This window comes from Kryptolebias marmoratus, linkage group LG1 (assembly GCF_001649575.2).
Source record: "Kryptolebias marmoratus isolate JLee-2015 linkage group LG1, ASM164957v2, whole genome shotgun sequence".
In the NCBI taxonomy this organism is placed as follows: domain Eukaryota; kingdom Metazoa; phylum Chordata; class Actinopteri; order Cyprinodontiformes; family Rivulidae; genus Kryptolebias; species Kryptolebias marmoratus.
The window spans coordinates 24,083,533-24,105,376 of NC_051430.1; the positions used below are offsets into that span (position 1 = coordinate 24,083,533).

The following is a 21,844-nucleotide window of genomic DNA, read 5'->3' on the forward strand; positions in this document are numbered from 1 at the left end:
CACAGATCTGATGGGAAACGAGACGGTGTCAGACAATCAGATAAGTGCCAGGGAGGCGGTTGCTCTCTGTTGTTAATCAAGAAGCATGTCATAAAATAAAAAAAAGGCAGAGCAATCGAGGTGAGGAGATAAAAAGATTGTGTCAGACCCCTGCTTTTCACCTCCTGTGTCGGAGTTTTGTTGTTTTACACCTTTTTTTTTTCCCCAGCAGAGCCAAAATACCAAGTGTTGCATCAAACAGGAAGGCTTACAAATCCAAAAGTGTTGCAGTAATTATTTATGGGACGACAGATGAACCTGTGTTCTGTCACCTTTTTGTGATATATGCTGCAGATGCCTCTCTCCAGGTCAGGCAGATGCAACAGCAGACTTCTGATGGAGTTTAAAGTCGACGAGTTGGACTCCATGATTTCCTGCACAGCATCCTGCCTCGCACAGATCGACCTGAGGAAGTGGAGGAAATCGAACAGAAGGTGGGAACTACAAAAACAGGATGGAAAGCAATGAGTAGAAACATTCAGTTCCTATCAAGAGCAGAAAAAAAAGGCCTCCCTAGAAAAGCTGAATCAGCTTTGATTGAGATGATTACCACTAATTAGATTCTTTATGAATCCTTGTAAAGAAACGCTGATTGCTGTTACAATCAGAAGAAAGATTTAAACAATCGCCTGATTTATTTCCCTGTTTTTGTGACTTTTTCCACACAGGAACACCTGAGAAAGTCAATTATTTTGCAAATTTTTCCTGCAGTTTCAGTTAAAGCAGACAGCAGGATAAACCACCTGCTTTGTGTAGCTGTATCAGAATTTATAAAAACTAAAAAAATTAAATTAAATGTGATTTTATAAATATATTTTCAGAGTAACACCAACAACCAGGCTCTATTATTGCCATCAACAGCTTTATAGCGCAATAGAAAATAAACGACGTAACATTTGCAGATAAGAGTAGAGGTGACCGTACAAAAAATACTTTACAGAAATTATTTTTATTATTATTAAATGACTGATTCAGCCCTGCAGGCATGGAGCTGGGATAAAATTTCCACAGGTACTAGAAGAGAAAAGGCACTTTATTGTCCCCATAGGGAAATTATTTCTCAGTGAGTGAACACATGACATTCTCAGAAAAAAACTGAATAAAAACATTATCACCACACAAACACATTAAAGACAGGAAGAATGATAAAAACACAGTTATGTTAAAGACAAGACATCTACCTGAACTGTACCTCAGACTTCTACTGTAAGCACACACCTCTGTTTTTTAATTGTCTGGCTATTCATAATTAATAAAAAACACCTAAACCTTTAGCTAATTTAATGCTAGTTTTAGTCAAGAAGCCTGTTATTAATCAAGTTTGTTTCACCCACAACCAGAGGGTACTGGATAACCTAATACACAGAATAACTACCTTTTTCAAATTCTAATATTCTATTAATAATTATTCAATTAGTCAAGTTACCTTCGTTTCATGTTAGATCTCATTCTGAAGATTTGAAACAGTTCAGTAAACTATCCTCAGAAAGATGATCTCAAGTTTGGTTGTTTTTTGGCCAAGTTTATTTTCTATTTGACATCATCTGTGCCTCTGTAAGAGGGCTGGATGTGGAGAACGTAAAGATGTGTTTAATAAGTTAAAACTGTGTTATAGTACACTGCAAAATTGGGCCAAATAAAATGTTTTTAAAAAAAGAGTTACTCAGAATTGATAAAATATGTTAGAACAGGTTAAAAGAAAATCCTTAAACAGTTGACTTAAGTCTCTGAATTACAGATTATGTTCAAATTAAATAATTAATTAAAGAAACATAGATTGCAACATATTTCACTCAGCATAACCGTCCTTAAAAAAATAGACCAAAGAGGCACATTAGGACAAATTTAGTGAAGTGATAACCTGAACACTACACTCTAAGTCATGAATTTATGTGCTGTGTGGCAGTCTGTGTCATCTGCTGATGAGTTGAGCGTCTAGGAATTATTCTGTCTGGCTGTAATCGGGATTTGATTCATGTTTAGAGCAGAGATGCTATCTGTGTAATCTGAAAAGCAGTGCCAAATCCACCGTTCTAATCCCTGCACAGGCTCAGAATGCCCCTATAGGGAAAATAAAATCACACTATGATGAAGGCGAGTCATAAATGTATAAAATAATATTTTGTAGGAGAAGTGATGTGTGGCGTTTTTATTGTTTTTATCTATAAAAGTCCTTTTCTAAGCATATTTTAGGATATTTCACTGCTTCCCTGCAGGAGAAAAAAGCCGATTTTTCACATTTTGAGCTCTGTAATGTATCTTCTCTAACAATACTGAATAATATATGTATTGGATGTTGGAGAATTTTATTTCAGTCATCAACAAAACATGAAAATGACAGTTGAAAGTGGTGATATTTTTACGGAAGTTACTACCAGAGCTCAAAACTGCAGGTCATAAAACAGACACTGACACAGACATGAGTTCTTCATCGTTTACTGTCCTGACATTTGATTTAATTATTCATATGATAACACTGCAGTAAAGTGACTACAAAACTCTAGCCTCTCAGTTAGTGTCCTTAGCATCAGGCCTCTGAGCTTTACTTTACAGTTTGTGTAAATTATTTAAACCATAATGACAGATCAGAGCTTGATTGTCTAATTTACGTCAGATTTAATAAGATCTGAGATATAAACCATAAATTTACAAGGATCTCTGACCTAAATCTTAGCAAAAAAACATGAAAAATACCTTTTTGGTGTAGTTGGAGATTACACTTTGATCTCATTTTCCCATTAAAGCAAATATACTGTATAAGAGCGAGGCAATAAGTGTGGAAAAAGTGCATTAAATAAAATTTATACCAGCCAGTGTGCACTTTAGGAAGCATTTAATCTAAAGTTATTTATCTTCACAACTCCAGTGTGCAATCACACAACTATTTAATGACAAGAAGACTTGTAAAACAACATAAACAAGAGAATCGTTCCATCTCCCTCCATATGGTGTGAAATCAGCTTAAGTGCTGCCTGAATTAGAGCAAGGAAATCACTTCGCTCTGGTTCCACGGTTACTCGAACAGCAGAAAAACCAGTATTCAGAGGTAACTTGTGTATCACTGAGAAAAAAAGGCCCGGTGAGAACGTAAGTGAACCAGCTGAGTACTCACTGCAGATTTGTGAGAGGCTGGCTGACCCACTTCCTCATCAGTCTCCTTCCAAACGGAGTGCGAGTGTGGTCCAGCACCCACAGCAGACTTCCCCTCACACTCCCATCCGTCTGTGGTGGAGAGCACACACAGAAAACAGCACAGTTCATGTGTGCATGGCTCTGTGACAAACGAGTTTAAAGCTCTGAGAAAGAATCTCTCAACTAAGCTACAAGTTGCTGAACATTTTGCCGAGATCATAGCAAAGACCTTTAACCTCTTCGTTCAGTTTAGTGATTAAACTTAATCAAACGTAATCTGCAGGACATTTCTACCTGGACAACCGCTGAATGTTTGTTCTAAGAGTTTGACAAAAGAGAAAATTCCCGTAAGTCAGATGTGTGAGTCTACCCCATCAGGTTTTCATAATAAAATGAACTCACAACATGAACAAAATACCGACTGACTCCAGACATCATCCAAAGGTGAGTAACAAAAATGAAACCTTCACACTTGATTAAAATATTTTGTTTTGCCTGATCACAGGTGAGGCCCTGCCTCTGTAAAAAATAATTACTTTTACTCTGAGTTTGTATTAAATGAGCTGCATTTTAGTTTTACTTTAGTAGATTTTTACACCAGTAATTTTACTTATACTTAGGTTAAATTTCACCAAAGTAATTGTACTTTTATTTGCACTCTTTCCACTTCTGCTTATACTTAGTTGCATATGCATAATCTAAAAGTTATTTCTTATTGAACTAAATAATGTTTAACTCAGTAAAGAATAATTGTTTTCTCCATGTACACACTAGAGCTGCACAATATTAGGAAAACAGGGAATTGTGATCTTAGTGTTGACTATTATGATGACAATATCGTTTGTGATAAACCCAAATTTTCTGTCATTATAACGTTCACAACACTCTCCAGGTGCCGGCTGTAGTTATTTAAGGTGGTTACTACCTTTTGTATTTTTGCATGCCATTTGTGTCTAGACATTTTTGGAATCCTCTGTAATGCTGATACTGCACATACTGATATTACAGTGTATAATAATACAGTGCACACATGCTAATTACAAATTAAAACTTGGCCTAAATGTAAAAGCTAGAAGTGGAAGTAAGTGACAAGGAGCTTGTCAATCGTAAGAGCCGGTTCATGATGGTGAGCTGAGCCAAATGATTCGAACCCCAGAAGAGAGACGTAATTCACCATCGCTATTGATTGGGCTCGATACAAAAGGTGTGGTCTGAGGCAAAATCCAAAGAAAAGTCGGCAATAAAAAATTAAACTGACCAGCCTTGTGTGGACTATTTTGAGTCGATGTTTTAATTAATCAGTGGGGATGACAGTCGTGTGAGATGTGCATTTACCTGATTGGTGAGTATTTCCAGGTTCCTGAGGGTTGCAGCCCTGAGCGTCATTCCATCGGATTCACAGGACAGCTGCCTGAACAAGCTGCAGAGGCACAAATCTCAATAAAACACCTCCATAATGAAACTAAATCTATGTCTCCTCTGGCTGGAAGTTCATAAATGTGATGCCTACAATAATTAATCAAAGCAATTTTGTTGCAGAAACACACAAAAGGTTCAAAACAAAACACACAGTTTAGTGCTTAATTGCAGTGCTTGTAGTACAGCTTTAAACCCTCGACATCTACAAGTGTCCTTAATTGAGACACTGACCTCCCTAACCTGATGTTGGCAGGTGGACACATTGCTTGATGTGTGAAGGAGTGACTCAGAAGTAAAATGCATTTACCATTCTTATTTATTTGCTTGTAAACAATGCAAAAACATAAACTGTGTAATTTTCATCTCTTTCTTAACAAAACAAGTACATGTAGACCAGTAGGAAGGCTGTATGATTAAACCGGCAGTGTACGTTGCCAGGTGTTGGGAGAACGTTTGTTGTACCTTTCATTTCTGAGAACTCTTTCTAAACTGAATTCTTGGAGGTACTGGATGAGGGGCCCCAGACAGGAGATCACCGGTCTCTCAAAGGATGCTACACTCGACAGAGAGTGCGAGTCTGGAGGACACAAACACACAAACATGTTAGATTTTTTTTCTTTTTAACGCTAAAACACAGCCATGAGTCACGGCTCAGTCCTCGTCTGACACCTCCGGTGTCACTGCTGAACGGCCACCATGGTCTCAGTAACGCAGCACAATGATTAGTAAGAGGCAGATATAAAAGAAGAGCAGTGACACAGAAATGACACCTTTTTCCTGGGTGTGGCCGTAGAATCTGACGACTGTGTCCATCGCAGAGGCGAACTCAAACTGAGCGCTGTCCCTCTTCTCAACTCTAACTCGGTCGTCAGCCTGAGCGCTGGAGGAGAACAACAATAATAAACTTTGTTTATTATCACTACGAGGCAGTATTGATCCTAAATGTCAGTATTGCTTGTGACTTTATATGAAAGAAATACATCTGATCATCCTAATTCCAGTGAGGAAAAAGCAGATAAAGCTACGTTGTGTTTTCAGCAATGCCTTTGTTCGAGTACAGACAAACCTGTCACACTCATAAAAAACACATTTCCCCTGCGTCTCCCTGGTGCACCATCGTATCTCTCTGTGGCTATATTCACTCTCTCGGCATTGCCGCTCTCAAGGACTTTATTGCTTTGTCTGCTGGGTTGTTGCTAGGGCAACCAAGGCAAACACATGACTCTGAAGCACCTTCTTTCTTCCGTTTGCTAATACCCATACAGACACACAGAGAAACAGAATAATCATCATATTTCACTTCAGCCGCTGGTCAGGCACGGAGCAGAGATGGTATAAAAGTAATCCATAGGTGGCATATTGTGCTAGAAAGGAAACTTGGACAATTAATCACCAAACCAGTCGATTTAACCGTATAAAGAAATTTACAAAAACTGCCACAAAAGCAGTTATTGATCCTGGGACAGTGTTGCAGAGCAGCATGTCTGCAAAAGCTTGACAGGACGAATCATTAATGGTTAAGCTGGGTTTATGTAGGATCAGTTTATTATGAAACTGGAAACTACTGAGCCGGATACTGATTCAGGTTTATGCAAGTAAATGAAGAGGTGTGTGAGCTCTCTGGACTGCAAATCCATTTGGTTAAGACTGAAATGAAATTCTTTAAAACATTTTAATAAAGATGCGTTTAAACAAAAGTTGAGAGACTACAACCATATATGTAGATCAGTCTCCTTAATACTATTTATGAGTTTTTATTGGCTGGTTTATTGTCATGAAATAAGACATTTGATGAATTTTGTTTCCACCAATATTCGGAACAAGCCCGTCTTTAAGTTCTGTTATAAAACAACTTAACACCAAAGCTTTGAATCCAGGACAAAAGTATACTGCTGCCGTACTTTCACGATGTTCATCTCTTGTCCAGGAAAATCCACGATCAAACACTATAACGCAGCTTTTGATCTCATGTTAAAATGCCTGAAAGAAGGAATAAACATGTTTTCAGCCTGATCAAAAGTGGAAAAAAGTGCTTGTTTCTGTCTTTACAGGTAGTTTCGTGTCTCAAGAGGACAGCACAGGGGTAGAAACTCACTCATTTAAGAAAAACATCAGGCTAAATTACGGCTGCAACACAAGTCTTGGATTTCTCAGCCGGATCCATGCACTCTGCCACCCAGGACTACAATGACAAAATGACAGTCGGCAGACTTTAAAAACTGTAGTGTTTTAGTAATTATGCTCAGTTTATTTATATCATCGATTCTAGGATCTGGGTGAAAGTAATACACTCATATATATAGTTATATATTGTATACAGGAACCAGCAATGAGTTTATTTTAAAAAAAAACATGGTTTTAGAAAAACTACATGATGTTTTGAACAATTTGAATACATTTCCATTAAAATGCTGTTAAAGAAGATTGAAAAACAGACAGGCTGTTTTTCCTCGGACCTGTTTTGTATTGTTGTGCAAAGCGTTTCTCTAAATTTGTGCAAATGAAACCAACACCAGATCCTCAGCTATGCACCCCTTCAATCAACATTATGAGTTTTATTATAATGTTAATGCAGAGCGGCCGACTGATGGCTACAATTGGTCAAAAGTACAAAAATTAAACGGTAAATCAGACATGCTGCTAACCAAAGATCAAAGGTTATTGTTTGCCTCAGATTAAGGTCTTCAATTAACACTTATTGCTTTATGGTGGACACAAATCGTGCACAATCTTTTAAAATGTGTATATAGTTTGTCTCTTTGTACATAAGTGTGCTGGTGTGCATCTACTCCTAAACGTGCAGTCTTACCAGCATCTAACTAACTTTTAAAAGTGTTAGGTTGAAATCTTTGGGAGAGCATGAACACCTGCAATCAACCAGTGAGCTTTTCAGTCACTGTAACCATCCTCGCTGCTCTGTTTCTGACTCCAAATGCTTCTAAAACTGCACCCAGATACAACGGACCTCACAGGGACTCATTACCAGCCACTCCATGGACACAAACCCCGTTGCTAGGGGTCCTGTCTCGTCAGCCCACCCCTGAGACAGATGCATCGACTCGCTGACGTAAGCAGCCACAAAAATCCCTGCTTTTAAATCCTCTCCGGGGTGAGTCTTCTGTAGTTTTTTCTTTAACACAGGTCACTGCTGTCGTGATGCGTTTCTGTATCGTTTCTCTCAGTTTGAATCATTATATTAGTGAAAAAGTAAATAATAAGCAACAAAAACTGGCATGACTGGCGATGCCCCGAGAAGAGTTTTTTGTCTCTCGTGAATAAAACACTGAAGATCAGAGCGTATTCATTCAAACAGAAGGAATAAAATGGAAGAGGGGAGAAAATAGCCATGGGAATCGGAATAAGAAAGGTGAGTGAGGAGAAATGTCAGTCAAGAGTTAAAGACAGAAAGAGGTAGACTTTTCTCCCATTTATCCAACCGTCGGCTTCTAATCAAATCCACTCCACTCCCTCGCATTCTCTCGTTTCATTTTCACAGCATAATGCAATCATGAGCAGCCTCCAGAGGATGTCGTCCCCCACTGCTGTGAACATGAAGGGCGGCGCGACGGGAGGCAACAGGTTTGTGGAATAAAGCAGTTCAGTGTCACTGCTGTTAGTCAGCCAATGAACAAAAGAAGAGGTTTTTTTTTCCCCCTGCCCGACTTGTTTTGATCTTCTGGTTGAGACAATCCTGCATAAATTAAACTCAGGTCTGCTTCAGCAAAATACAGAACAGGCTGACGTGCAAGTTGAAAAGTGAGCTAATTACTGGGATGATTGAAACTGATCTGCTAAAATAAATCGAACAGATTCATGCTGTTTCAAGACCCTAAACCAATTATCACAGGGGGGGGTTTACTTATCGGCATCATTTTCATCTTTTTATACGAGGAACTAAACAGTTCCTCTTAACTTTTATGAAAGAAATAAGGCAAAATCAAGTCTTTTCTATAAAAAATAAATAAATAAATACAAATCAAAGCTGTATTTGCTGGACAAACTGAAAACTGCGCTTTCAAAGGTTTTCAGTACAAAATTATCTTTATTCTAATAAAGAGGAAATAAGCTGTGGTTTGATGGGAAGAGAAAACTGTATTAAAAGAATAACAAGGCTGTAACCGAATCACTTAATTCAATCAAACTACTGAAAACTTGAGCCAGATGTGACGTTTTTCCTGATGATTTGCTGCCATGGAAATAAATGCAATTTAGGATTTACTTTTTTTTCTGTTCATATTAATGGTGCTAAAGTTTAAGCTTACTAATAATTTAATATTATATAAAACCCCTTTGAGGAAAAACAGCTTTTCAGTGACGAATACTGGAAGATAAATAAAATGTTTCTGGATTTTTCTGTTCATTTTTCACAATGAAAATTAATATCAATATTCGTTTTATGGGACAATTAAGCAGAAAATAAGACCTGTTCTTTTGTTAGCAGTTATTTTTTTACAAAAAATGTTTGAACACAGAAGCTATAACAAATTTTTGTATCCTCAAAAATATAATTCATCATAAACAGCTTCACATATCTGACACATAAAACCAATGATTAATAATCCAGCAGCTGGATTTCTCTTTTTAATCGGGTAGATTAAAGTCACCGGTTAAAAGAAAGTCAGTCCACTAACTTTTAAAATAGAAAATAAATCTTGGTCAGACCTGCAGAGCCCTGCGGTGAAAGCCAGGGTGCTGAAGACCACCCCCCCTCTCATAACCACTCAGTGAGCCCACATCGATTTCCTCTGCCAGGCTGAGCCCAACAACTATCTACCTGCCTGGGGAAATTTAAAAACAATCCCTTCGAATGAAAGGGACTAAACCAGGGCTATTCAACTAAATTGTTCAGAGGGCCACATTTACTGAAAGCCAACAGCTCAGAGGGCCGGATGTACAGCACTTAAAATTATTATGTAAAAAAAACAAGTATTTCTACGATCTGTTACTTTTTAAATTTGTTTATTTTGCTGCATTGAACCATAAATGCAATAAACAGAACCAAAATGTGTAAATGAAAGAAAAATATTCTACTTTCTTCCCATAAAAAAGTGAGAATCTAATGTACAACAAAAATAACATAACACATTTAACAACACATTCTGACATTATTTTACTTAAAAAATCTCTATACCTTATTTGTCTTTGATTTTTATTTTTATTTGTGTTGTTTTGATGCAACTGTGGAGAAATGCAATGGTGGTCTGTCTATTTTGAATGTCAATGTTATTGAACTTGAAAACTGACATATTGTAACCATACTACACACACTAATGAGAGAAATTGCACTTCTTTGACTGCACAATGGCAGAAAAGTCAGGTTCAAAAGATGTAAGAGCAATGCGCAAGCAATGATGCAGGCGCTCATTTGTTAAGGAGGAACGAGCACTTGTTTTAATGGCATTCATGTGAGAGAAGCTGGACTCGCATGTGTATGTTGACCCAAACATAGTTAACAAATTAATAGCCAGTTCTTTCATGTTTGGGAATTTCTCTGCATCAACCCACTCAGTCCAAAACGTCATGAAACCTTCTTTGTCATAAGCATGCTTCAGAGCAGATGATGCCTGCATGTCAATGATCTCCAGCTGCAGAGCACCTTCATTAATGTGAAGTGATGCAAGGGAGTCCAGCGCTTCTGAGGGAATCTTTGTATCAGCAAATGGGTCCCGAACAAACTGCATCAACTCCCCAGACATGTCAAAGTCATTAAATCTGGCTGCAAAGTTGTCTCTTAACTTGTCTAAAAAATCTAACATCACTTGTGTGACTGAAGCATGTGCGGATGATTTCATCAGTTTGCTCAGTGTGGGAAAATGGAGCAGTTTATCACAGAGATCAGATGAGAACAGGACAAGTTTTCTTTGAAACGCTCTCAATTTTTCCACAAGATCAACAACTGTTTTATTTTGTCCTTGAAGTCCCAGATTAAGGTCATTCAAATGATGAAAGATGTCACTTAAAAAACACATCTCTGACACGAACCCATCATCCAGCATCTGAGACAGAAATGTGCTGGCTCTGTTTTGTTTACTCTCAGACAAAAACCTGACAATTTCCTCCCGAAGCTCACAGACTCTTCTAAGCGCATTTCCCTTACTTAACCAGCGCACATTGTTATGCAAAAGTAAGTCCTGATGCTCAGCGGACATGTCAGCGAGCAGCCTGCGAAACAGCCTGTGTTGGAGGCTGGATGTTGATCGAATAAAGTTAATTATAGACATAACTGAGTCCATGGTGTTTTTCAACTCACCGCTGAGTTTGGCACACAAAACGCTCTGGTGGATCAGGCAGTGGAGGGATTTCATCCGCGGTGCCACAGCTGACAGCCGAGCCGACAGCCCATTTACTTTCCCCGCCATTGTAGGTGCACCATCAGTCACAAGCATATTAACATGGTCCAAATCCAGCCCGTTGTCTTTAAAAAAATCAACAATTTTCTGAAAAATTATTGCCGCTGAGGTGTGTCCTTCCAATGGTATCAGGCCCAATAGGTCCTCTCTGAAGCAGTCACCATCAAAAAAACGAACAATTAAACAAAATTGAGCTGTGTCGGAAATATCAGTGGATTCATCAACTGCTAAAGACATCACTTTAGCTTTCCTCAACCGGGTCAAAAGAGTTTCAAAAACTTCTGATGCCAGAACGTCCATCCTTCTTCCAGTAGACGTGTCCGACATAGGTATGGATTTTACGCTTGCTAGCACTTGCTCTTTCATTTTATTGTCAGTGACCACTTCATCTAATGCAGCTATGAAGCACTCTTTAAACGTCTCGGAATCGGTGAAAGGCTGCTTCTTTTTGCCGAGGATCCATGCCACACGGAGAGAAGCTGCAGTCGCTCGCTGTTGACTTGAGCAGGACCTGCTGAAAACAACGCGGCTATGCTCATAATTTTCTTTGAGACATAAAATCTTTTTCTGGCGTACATCAGAACCAGGTGGAAAGGTCTGATCAAAGCCGCAGTGTTTGGTCAGAAAATGCCTCCGCAGGTTGTAATCCTTCCCAATGGCGCAGCACTCGTTGCAGAGCAGACACATCGGCCTTCCTTCAGTAGTTTCAATGAAGACATATTTATCTGTCCACTCACTGTTGAATTTTCGATTTTCTAGGTCCACTTTTCGTTTTTTCAGCTTTGACAGTGACATTGTGATGCCCCGTTTTCTTATTCTTTGTATTAGCAAACATTTGCCTTCTAGCCTTCACGGTCCAGGAACACTAAATGATGATTGACTGCTACAACTGACTGCACGGGATCATAGATTGTCTTATTAACGAGATCGCCACTTTGACTGAAATATTTATTTTTTCAGATTTGTTATTTATTTTTAAAGTTGTAGTTGTATAGTCATGTTATTTTCCGGATTACAGAACGCACCTGACTATAGGCTGCACCCACAGAATTAAAAAAAAAAATAATAATAATTTTTTTTTTAGGTGGGCCAGACTGAAGTGGGCCCGCGGGCCGCCAGTTGAATAGCCCTGGACTAAACTCTCAAACACACACACTCACATGGTTTTGTAAAGATGAAGCTCAGCTCAGCAGTAAACATTTAAAATGGAGATATGGTGCCCCCTGGTGGCCTGGCAGCAGATTACCTGGCGTTAGAGATGCTGTGTAGGAGCTTTTGGGTTTGTTCGGAGAGGTCAGAGGGCACCAGGATCTCCACGGGGTTGATCTTTAGGACCCGGCTCTCCAGCTCAGAGCGAGATGGACCGTCAGGGAAGCAGTCCAGGAACACGTCTCCAGTGCTGGGCTGGACCGCCTACAAACAGAAGAACGGCCATCAGGAAAGTCCCCAAATTAACAAAAGAACCTGCAGTGTGACAAGATTTTGTTTGCTTATTGTGGAGTTTGACCTTTTTATCTGAAGAGCAGATGTTTTGTTTTATGATAAATTCCCTTCATGACTGTTATAGCAACATTACAACTTTTATATAACAAGAAAATATACATAAAAATGTGAAATGCATTTTGTGAAGTTTCTGCTTAAAGTTTATTTCAACAAAACCAACTTCTTTCTGAGGGAAGTTTTATTAAGCAATTCTTTTTAATACTATAAGAGCCATTTTTATTTTAATTTGCCATCTTTGAAGGTCAACAAATTCTTTAATTTAGTCTGTGATATGGGTCAATATTTATAGCAAAAACATTGAAATTCATTAAGTATCTTAGTGAATACAATAAGATTACAGTATTTTGTTTTTATAAATATGACAAAAACATGAAAATGAATCACATTTATGACCAAATCACTTTAATCACATTCTTTTTTGAATTTGCAGACATGAAAAATATCAAACAATCATTAATAAAAATCAAAACATATTTGATGAGTGATGAATTTTAACGGTCTTATAGCACACAGAGATCGTGCACAAATGCTATTTTTTAAATTCTGTTCAACTTTGCCCTTTGGTTTTACTGCTTGATTTACCACCACGGTGACAGCGTTAAAGAATGTCTGCATTAGTGACGCACAATATCAGCAAGTCACTGATTGATATCAGCTAATATTAAAAATAAAAGACATGACAATAACATCAACTTTAGCACAGTTCTTGTCATTTTCAGGATTCTAGATTGTTAAACAGCTTAAAAAAAATAAAAGTCATGTTTTTAAATGTGTTTTGTTTCCAAGTGACAAACTTTAGCTCAAAGCAAAAAGACCAGAAACAATAATTCAGTTACAATACATGCTTTTTATCATCCTACGTGTACTTTAGCATCAGCTATCAGAGAAAACTGGCCCAGAAATATCTGCAGAAATGCAACATTGTGCATCCATGCCTACAATAACAATGATAACAAACACTGAGGAACAGGAAAGGTCCTCGGGGCTGTTTTGTTTTATTGTGTGTGTTTGAGATGGTTTTATAACTGCCAGGTTCACACTAATTGCAATGTCTCCTTTCAGAAACTGTTAAAACTCAGAGATGTCTGAGTGCAGCAGTAATCCTTTAATTTCATTGCCACTCGTTCACCAGGAACCTTGGTGTGATTTTCGACTCTGCATTTAATTCAGAGAATCAGTCGTAAAGATGAGCTCTTTCTAGCTTTTTCAGTGACAGCCTGCCATCAAAAATTAGAGATGATTTGAAACCTATGCTAAAAGCCCATTTGTTTTTACTTGCTTTTAGTTCTAGTTACTTTAATTGGTGTTACTAGGCAAATTCACTATTTCTTTTCTGTAGATCTTATTGTATTTTAGTTCACCTGCAATGCTTCATATTTTAACTTCTGAACAGCACTTTGGTCAACAAGTGTTGTTTTTAAAATGTGTTACAGAAAAAAATAATTATAAACTGTTTTGCCCTCTGTGTATCAGACTCACCACCAGCCCCACAGTGAGCTGCTTCTTCAGTTTGTCCCAGTTCTCACTGATGCACAGCAGGAAGCTCTCAGGAGGGTCCAGCACGACGTCGGCACAGCCTCCCTCTCCCACATCCTCAAGTCTAACGACTGAGTTTACATCTTGAGAACTGTCAAGGATCCAGCTTCAGACATGCAGAGAAACAAACGCTGTTTTTAAGATACACATAAACACATGCACTGTCTGTAAGGATACCCTCTCCCACCAGGGTGGATTTGGTGTACAAGGCACTGAGCTGGCGAGTGAACAGAGTGTTTCTATTTGACCCCGAAGCCTTGATGGCAGACGTCTCTGTCTGCTTAACCACACCAACCTAAACATGAGAGACAACAATGGAAATAAAATGAATGTCTCTGGTAACAGCAACAATTAACAGTGTCTATCTGATACCTTGTGTCCGTGAGACACCAGCCGCCGAACGTGAACGAATAGGCGATGTGTGGGGATGCTGCACGTCATGAAGTTATGATCCAGGCTGCAAGTAATATTCAGCTCTTTTGCAGCAATCTGTTCATGCATGCAGAGATTTTTACTTTAAGAAAAACAAACTTCAAAATAATGTTTATCTCCTAAAATAAAAAATAAATGGATGTTAATAAATAAACTTATTATTATTGTAGACACATTTTAAAGTATACAGGAAAAAACTGAAAAGAAATTTAATGTTTTTAATGACCACTAGGTACAATCCCTGGTGATGCCATGAGCTATACTGTGATCTCAAGAAGAAAACTCCAAGACGCACTAAAGTCATGACTTATCTGATACACTGCAGGTGGGATTAAATCTGTTCTTTCACACTTTAATACCACAGATACTTTTTGTTTCTCACCTCTGCATCCTCCCCAAAGAATCTGTATTTGTAACCACACTCCACTGCCAACAAGGCATCCTTATGCTGCTGTTTCAGCTGGATGACCTGCTGTTCCAGGGGAGTGTACACACTCTTCGAACGTCTGGAGGGGGCGCTAGACTCTGGCAGAGGATCCGGCTCTGCACCCTTTCCTTTTCCTCCTCCTCCTCCTCCTCCTCCTCCTCTTCCTTCTCCTCCTGACATTGCAAACTTTGACAAGAAGAAACCCTGTGAAAGACAAGGACAGTTATGTGTATATAAATATATGTACATACATACACTTTTTTTTCTTTCTCAGGGATTCTTCTGAGCAGGCCCTCAGCACAAGACGTAGTTCTTATTGGTTATTGATTACACTGAGGAGTCAATGTATGTCAAACACTTTGCTTAACTGATTTGTTTTTGTAAAATTAAGTTAAAAAAAGGTACAACACACTGAGCGGGTGGATACCCTAAGCTCTGTTAGCTGAGGAAAAAAAAAACACACCTCTGTCATGGAGACAGACTGTAGAACAAAAAATAAAGGATTCATAACAGCATAAATTACAACTATCTGGTGGTCCACACAGAGGATGAGTAGCATCTCTAAACCGCTTCCATGAAAAGAACAAATACTGTGTGTTCATGTGTTTGCAAAATATCTCATGAACCACTGGATGGGTTTTAAAGGAACTCTCAGAAAAAAATAATCTCATCAACTTCTATGTCTGCTTCAATTGTACAGACACTGAGGTAACATTTGTTGTGGTAGTAGCCAATACAGATCCCCAACCCTTACAAAGGTCTTTGTTACCTCCGCCGAGGAGGACATGTTTTTGGTAACGTTGGTTGGTTTGTTATTTCTGTTAACAAGTCTACTTAAAACCTAATGAACAGATTTTGATTAAATTTTCAGAAAATGTTAAGGTTGTCACAAAAAAGCAAATGTTTGACCAACATTTTTTACGAACCTATGGCCTTGTTAGAGGCTTGCACTCTGAGTGCTTCTAGTTTAAAACTAGCATTAATCACTGGAGTCAACTCAGTCTGCAAATAAGTATCACTTTCTATAAAAGTTTTTAGTGTAACAGTCTGTTTTACTTGAACCTCATCTAAAACATTCAGCAGTCACAGGCCGTTCTTATGATGTGCTCTCACCCATGAACATTTAAACTGAGCAGAATTTCCCATCATTAGGGGTCAAACTATTTTTTTGGGTTAACCATATTCTCATTATGGTGTAATTTAAAGGAAACTTTATTTAAAATTACCTGTTTTGAGGCAGCAAGCCCTAAAGCTTCCTGATCTCGGATGCTTTGCTCTTCATCCTCATCTTTCTCCTCCGTCTGTGAAATTCTGTTTGTAATTCTGTGCTGGTGTGAAACCCCAAATGGAGATAAAACACTGCCTATCTGATCACAGATTCCATCCCCTTTTGTTTCCTCCTGAATGTCCCCGTGCCCAACGGTGGGCTCAGTCGCACAGGTGAAGCCTTTCAGCTTCTCCAGGGTGGAGGAACACAGGACTCGTCCTTCTCCTCGTTTCGATGTTGGCGTTGTCTCTGAGGAAATTAGACAAAACATCACTGCTTTTAGGTATAAGACATGAGCAAGACCAAACTGTCAATCTTTGTTTGAATGCTGAAGAAATGTGGACCAGGTGCATTAAGGTTTGGAGATGATCTTTGAGCTGCAGATTCACCTGCACCCCTCTGACAGAATGCAGGTTCCAGATCTTCCTCCTGCTGGTCTTTTTGAGACAGCTTGGCTCGTTTTGTTGGCAATCCAACATCCTCAGAGGAGAGTTTCAGCTGCAGCACAGAATAATTTCAAGAACAATAAAAAGTTTTTTACCAAACAAAAGCACAACTGATACGTATGGACTGTATGAAGTGAAGCAGACCTGACCTTGCCTCTTGATAGCTGGTGCAAAGCAGGATTTTGTTTAATCCCACACTGAGCTCTGCCACTGTTACTGCTGCCGAAATACCTGCTAATAGAAGTCTGGGTAGTGCAGGACTTTTTCAGGGACTTTGGCATGTTTTAATTTCTCTTCACATTAAAAACATAATCAAAATCGGGACAAAAATGTGTCCGCATGCAAGCAATAAGCTGAACTACCCGGCTTTTCAAAACATAGCGACGCATTGGATGACGTCACATAGGCGCGTAAAATCGACGCAAGCGAGTTTTTCAAAAAACAGTTTCCTGTTAAGTCTTTTAGAAATAAATGACATTTGTTGCTTTTGTTGGCAAACTATGGTATATTTTTAACTTATGTTTTTCTCTGACACACAAACAATCTGTTGACACAAGTCTTTAATAGTTTTTTAGGGAGACGTGACTCCTCATTCACTCTCGTTGAACTGTTGTGCTTTTATTTTGAAGTTTACGCTTTGACTTCCGTATTCTGATTTATTTTTATACTGTTTATTTCAGAAATTGAAACTATAATCCCAATGATGTTCCAATATTTTTTTATCATCTGAACCCCAAACAAAAAAACTGTAATATGTCAAGTTTTGATCAGAAATTTATCTGTTTTGAGTCATTTATTATCCTCTCATCAGCATTAAATTTACAGTATATAGATACTATAGAGTTATTTAGTTTTTGTTTCATACACTGCCTGGTCAAAAAAAAAGCAGCCACCTGGATTTAACTAAGCAAATAGGTACGAGTCTCCTAATTAGAGCCTTGGATAATTACTGCATGGGCGATTATGTTTCAGCTGGCAACAAGTTATTTAACCCCAAATGGTGCAATGAGTTGCTTCTCATTTCTTAAACAACCATGTCGAAAGACACATCCTGTGGTCGTGGAAAAGATGTCAGTCTGTTTGAGAATGGTCAAATCACTGGCATGCATCAAGCAGAGAAAACATCTAAGGAGATTGCAGAAACTACCAAGAGCAAGTTATTCCATCAATAGATTTTTTTCTTCCCTGATGGCATGGGCATATTCCAAGATGACAATGCCAGGATTCATCGAGCTTGGATTGTGAAAGAGTGGTTCAGGGAGCATGAGACATCATTTTCACCAGACCTTAACACCATCGAGAATCCTTGGGATGTGCTGGAGAAGGCTTTGCACAGCGATCAGACTCTACCATCATCAATGCAAGATCTTGGTGAAAAATGAATACAACACTGGATGGAAATAAATCTTGTGACATTGCAGAAGCTTATCAAAACAATGCCACAGCAAAGTGTTTGTCATAATCAAAGGTGGTCCAACGAAATATTAGAGTGTAACCTTTTGTTTTGGTGGCAACTTTTTTGGTCGCTCTTAGATTGCTGTTATGCTGCCCGGATGGTAGGAGGTCTTATCAGGATATGCAAATGTTGATGTTCTGAAAGTATAAAAGTTTGGGAATGAATTCGCTCCAGGTTTTGTCTCGAGGCTGACCACCATTTCATCTTCACAATGCGGCTTTGCGGAGCGCTGATTCTGCTGACGACTCTCTCAGCAGGTAAGCATGTCTCTCCGTTGGGCCTACAAGGTTTCAAACATCGCTGTGATTTCAGAACAGAAAGGAGCCAATGTTTGAAGGTTATCCTTCAATGATGTAGGGTTTACCTTAAGGTTTGTCAGGATTTGGGTTGAAAAGTCTTCATTTGCCCGCTGGATCAGATCATTCACCCCCGGGATGATTTTTAAACCAGTAAAAGTTTGGAACAGAGGCAGTGATTTTCTTATTACCATAAGAGGGTAAAAATAAAATGAAATAAAATCAAAGTATATTTGGGAAACCACTCCATGAAAGGTAAAAATAAATGGAATCGAATTCATCAAGCTTTTAGCTCTTTGTCTGTTTGCGGCTCATGTTGAATTATTGTGTTCTGTTTTTGTGCAGCATGTGGACTGAAATGCTTCACATGCTACACACAAGACCCAGAAAAATGCACTGCCATCATCTCTTGTTCTGCTCATTACAACCGCTGTTTCTCTCTCAAATCAAGTGGTGAGTCTTGTCATATTGTAAGAAGCTGCTGTATATATACCACTGTACAGTAGATTTCACAACACCATTGTCGTTTCTGATGTTTTTTTCTATCCTGTTGGTTCAGGAGTGACGCTCAAGGGCTGCATAAACAGCGCAGACTGCTTTGATTCTATTTCTTGCTGTAAAAAGGACTTGTGCAACAGCGGCGTACCAACAGGTCCCAGTGTCCTCCTATTGTTGCTGTCCTCAGCTGTCCTCACAATTTTTTTTTGAGGCTCTGGAACTTCATAATTTTTACTGTTTTATTTTAATTTTTTTGCCTCAGATTGTACAAGAATTCACTGCTACAACAGATATGATTTCAATATAACCACAGTTTTAATAACCAGCAAACAACAGACACACCTGACATTAAATGTCCCAGATTGTTTAAAGGCATAGTAATCTTAGTGTATTTAAACCTTTGACATTGAAGAAAGTAATAAAAATTGCCTTAAAAACATTCTCTCTCCCATTATTCTGGCATTTAGCGAATAGAAATAATTTAGGAAATCCTAATTGACCTAAAACGGGAAACGTTTATTCTGATTTCACATCAGACATTGTGAATAAATGCATACGTGTCTTTTTATATGGTGTATGTAAACTTCTGGTTACAACTGTATTCAAATCTAAGGGAAAAGGGCAACGAATAAGAAAAACAGAAGACGTGAGATTTATTGTATAATTTGTTCAATCCACAAATTTATTAGGACTTGCTGGTATAACTAAAGGTTTGGTGCATGTCATAAGCAGTAACATTAAAAAATAAAGTTAAATCGATACCAGGGAGTATCTGATAGCTGTGAAGAGCAAGGAGCTGTTGTGCAAATTTCATATGCCGCCTAACCTGTTTGTTCACAGATTTATATGTACGTATCTTTGGACAAACCTGTAGACTTTTCTATTTCCTGTCACAATATGATGCTAAAATCATCCTGAAGATGTTTTGCCTGGTCTTTCTCGTCTACTTTTGTCAATAATTGAGTCATAAAATGCCCTATGGGTAAATAATTCACACCCTTTTTCCAGGAGAAGTAGAACTTTCAAAATCTAAATACCTAAAACTGTGTGTAAGAAGAAAAGGACAAAAACAGTGTTGAATTTTCTTCCAGTTTATTTTATTAAATTCTTGATAAGTGCAGACTGAGTATTTCTGAGATTGCAAAAAATCTAATGACAGAAATACAGATGTGCCGTGGACCCTGTTGTTCTAAAAGGGTTAGCCCAAGCACGCACAACGGGGCAGCAACCCACAGGCAGCACAAATAAGTCTCATAAAAGTCAAGTGTCAAACAACCATGGTCTCACTAGAGGGTAGCATTGCCAAAATCTTAGTTTTTAATGATTTACCTTGCTAAAAATGCAAATGTAGATGCTTCACTACAATAGTTAAACCTCTGAATGTCCTATTCTGTGGTTAGCTGTTGGCTGCACAGTTTGTGTGTTTGTTTTGTTTTTAGATAAAGTTTCATTGTTGGACATGAGATGGTTGTCATTATTCCAAAAACAAGTTTCCACAAATTCAATGATTAATAGATTATTATGGATTTAATTTATATTTAGTTATGTTTCATAGTTAGCTTTATGTGTATAAAAATAAGTCATTGGGTCAGTGTTGAAGAAGCTGAGTGTTTATTGTAACTGATGCAAAGCAGATGGTATGGAACCACAAACACTTTAGCTGTCTGAGGGGGGTTTCTATGTTCTGGTTTTTTTTTGGTGGGGGTGGGGAGGTGTCAGTTCTTGGGAAGAAAAAACCCCACAAAATGTTCAAGTTAAAGGGGTCTTTTAGCTAAAAGGATGAAAACAAATGATTTAATAACATTAAAAGCCTTGAAGAAATGCATATTGCATGCCAACTTTCATGCCAGTTTTAAACTGAGATCATCTCATGTTGAGAAGGGACACAGTTACAGCCGATCTGGTCAACCCTTGTAAATAACATACTGTCACATTACATTATTTCACACAATTTGGCAATATCTTGTGATTGTGCATGATCTATTAGCAATTGGAGTATGTGTTAGATGTGAATGACTTTCAGCTCCTTAAGCAATCTGTAAAGTTCACTGAGGTGCAGCAAGCTGGAAATAAAACCAAAAGCTAAAAACAGGAAACAAAGAACAATGACTGAAAGAGAACTGCTATAAGGTCAAGAACGCAGACAGGATCTAAGAGACAGAATACATCCGTTATATGTAGATATCAGCTACTATCACACTAAATGTTACCTCAATATTTGTAAAATTAGCTGAACTACAGCTAGTTTTGTTTGCTAAGATCGGTTAGCTGTGGCAGCCATCTTGAACAGCCTCCGAAAGTTAATCAGTTTTAAATGTAAGGTACTTTTTTTTTAGATGTGTTGCTGCCATTAAATTCAAAATCGTCATATTTGTGCCTAAAACTTCTTCATTAAAACCTTTGAGATGTTTACTGTGTTCCACTTTGAGTAAAACATGGCTTTATGAGATCTGCAAATCATTTAATTTTGTTTTTATTTACATTTTACACAACATCCTAACTTTGACAGAACTGGTGTTGTACTTCTAAAGCTGGAGTCTAAGACATTTTTTAACTTTTATTTATTTTTTTATGTTAGGTCAACCATGTTAAGGAAGCAAAACTAGATGATATGCTGTCTGTCAGCTGCTTTGTATCAATTTTGTAATGTAAACCCAGTTTTTTTCAGATGTAAATGTGAAAGTGATGTAAATGTGAAAGTGCTGAACATATATAAGTATGAGAGAGGAAGTCTTTGCTCCAGTTGTTGCGTGACCAACATTTCAAGTTCACAATGAAGCTTTACGGAGCCCTGATCCTGTTGATGACTCTTTCTGCAGGTGAGAAGGTCTTTTTTTCTTGTTGTGCTAAAACAGTCCATACTAATAATCTTTGGTTCAGTAATGATTATTTGAATACCTCCTTTGAAATGTTAACATGTAAATTCTCATTTTGGAGGCCACAAGAGGATTAAAGACCAATGTGATAAATTACATCATGCCTTAAGATTTCTGTCTGTTTGTGGCTCCTGTTGAATTGAAGTCCATTTTGGGTTTTTTTGGTT

General features: G+C 38.1%; 1 protein-coding gene across 2 annotated transcripts in view; it reads right to left on the reverse strand.

The window, feature by feature from the left end:
- Positions 1-16,940, reverse strand: part of msh3 (mutS homolog 3 (E. coli)) — a 41,826-nt gene extending 24,886 nt beyond the window's left edge. For both annotated transcript variants that reach the window (XR_003038986.2, XM_017412074.3), the window contains exons 1-13: positions 16,701-16,940; positions 16,495-16,603; positions 16,065-16,354; positions 14,794-15,042; positions 14,352-14,468; positions 14,157-14,274; positions 13,923-14,062; positions 12,187-12,353; positions 5,361-5,470; positions 5,053-5,167; positions 4,507-4,591; positions 3,152-3,261; positions 312-444 (exon numbers count right to left, since the gene is read on the reverse strand). Coding sequence is in view for 1 of the 2 variants with exons in the window: in XM_017412074.3 (XP_017267563.1) it covers positions 312-444; positions 3,152-3,261; positions 4,507-4,591; positions 5,053-5,167; positions 5,361-5,470; positions 12,187-12,353; positions 13,923-14,062; positions 14,157-14,274; positions 14,352-14,468; positions 14,794-15,042; positions 16,065-16,354; positions 16,495-16,603; positions 16,701-16,832 (1,875 nt within the window). In the remaining variant the exon portion in view is untranslated. The remainder of the gene's footprint in view (positions 1-311; positions 445-3,151; positions 3,262-4,506; positions 4,592-5,052; positions 5,168-5,360; positions 5,471-12,186; positions 12,354-13,922; positions 14,063-14,156; positions 14,275-14,351; positions 14,469-14,793; positions 15,043-16,064; positions 16,355-16,494; positions 16,604-16,700) is intronic.
- Positions 16,941-21,844: the final 4,904 nt, after the last annotated feature.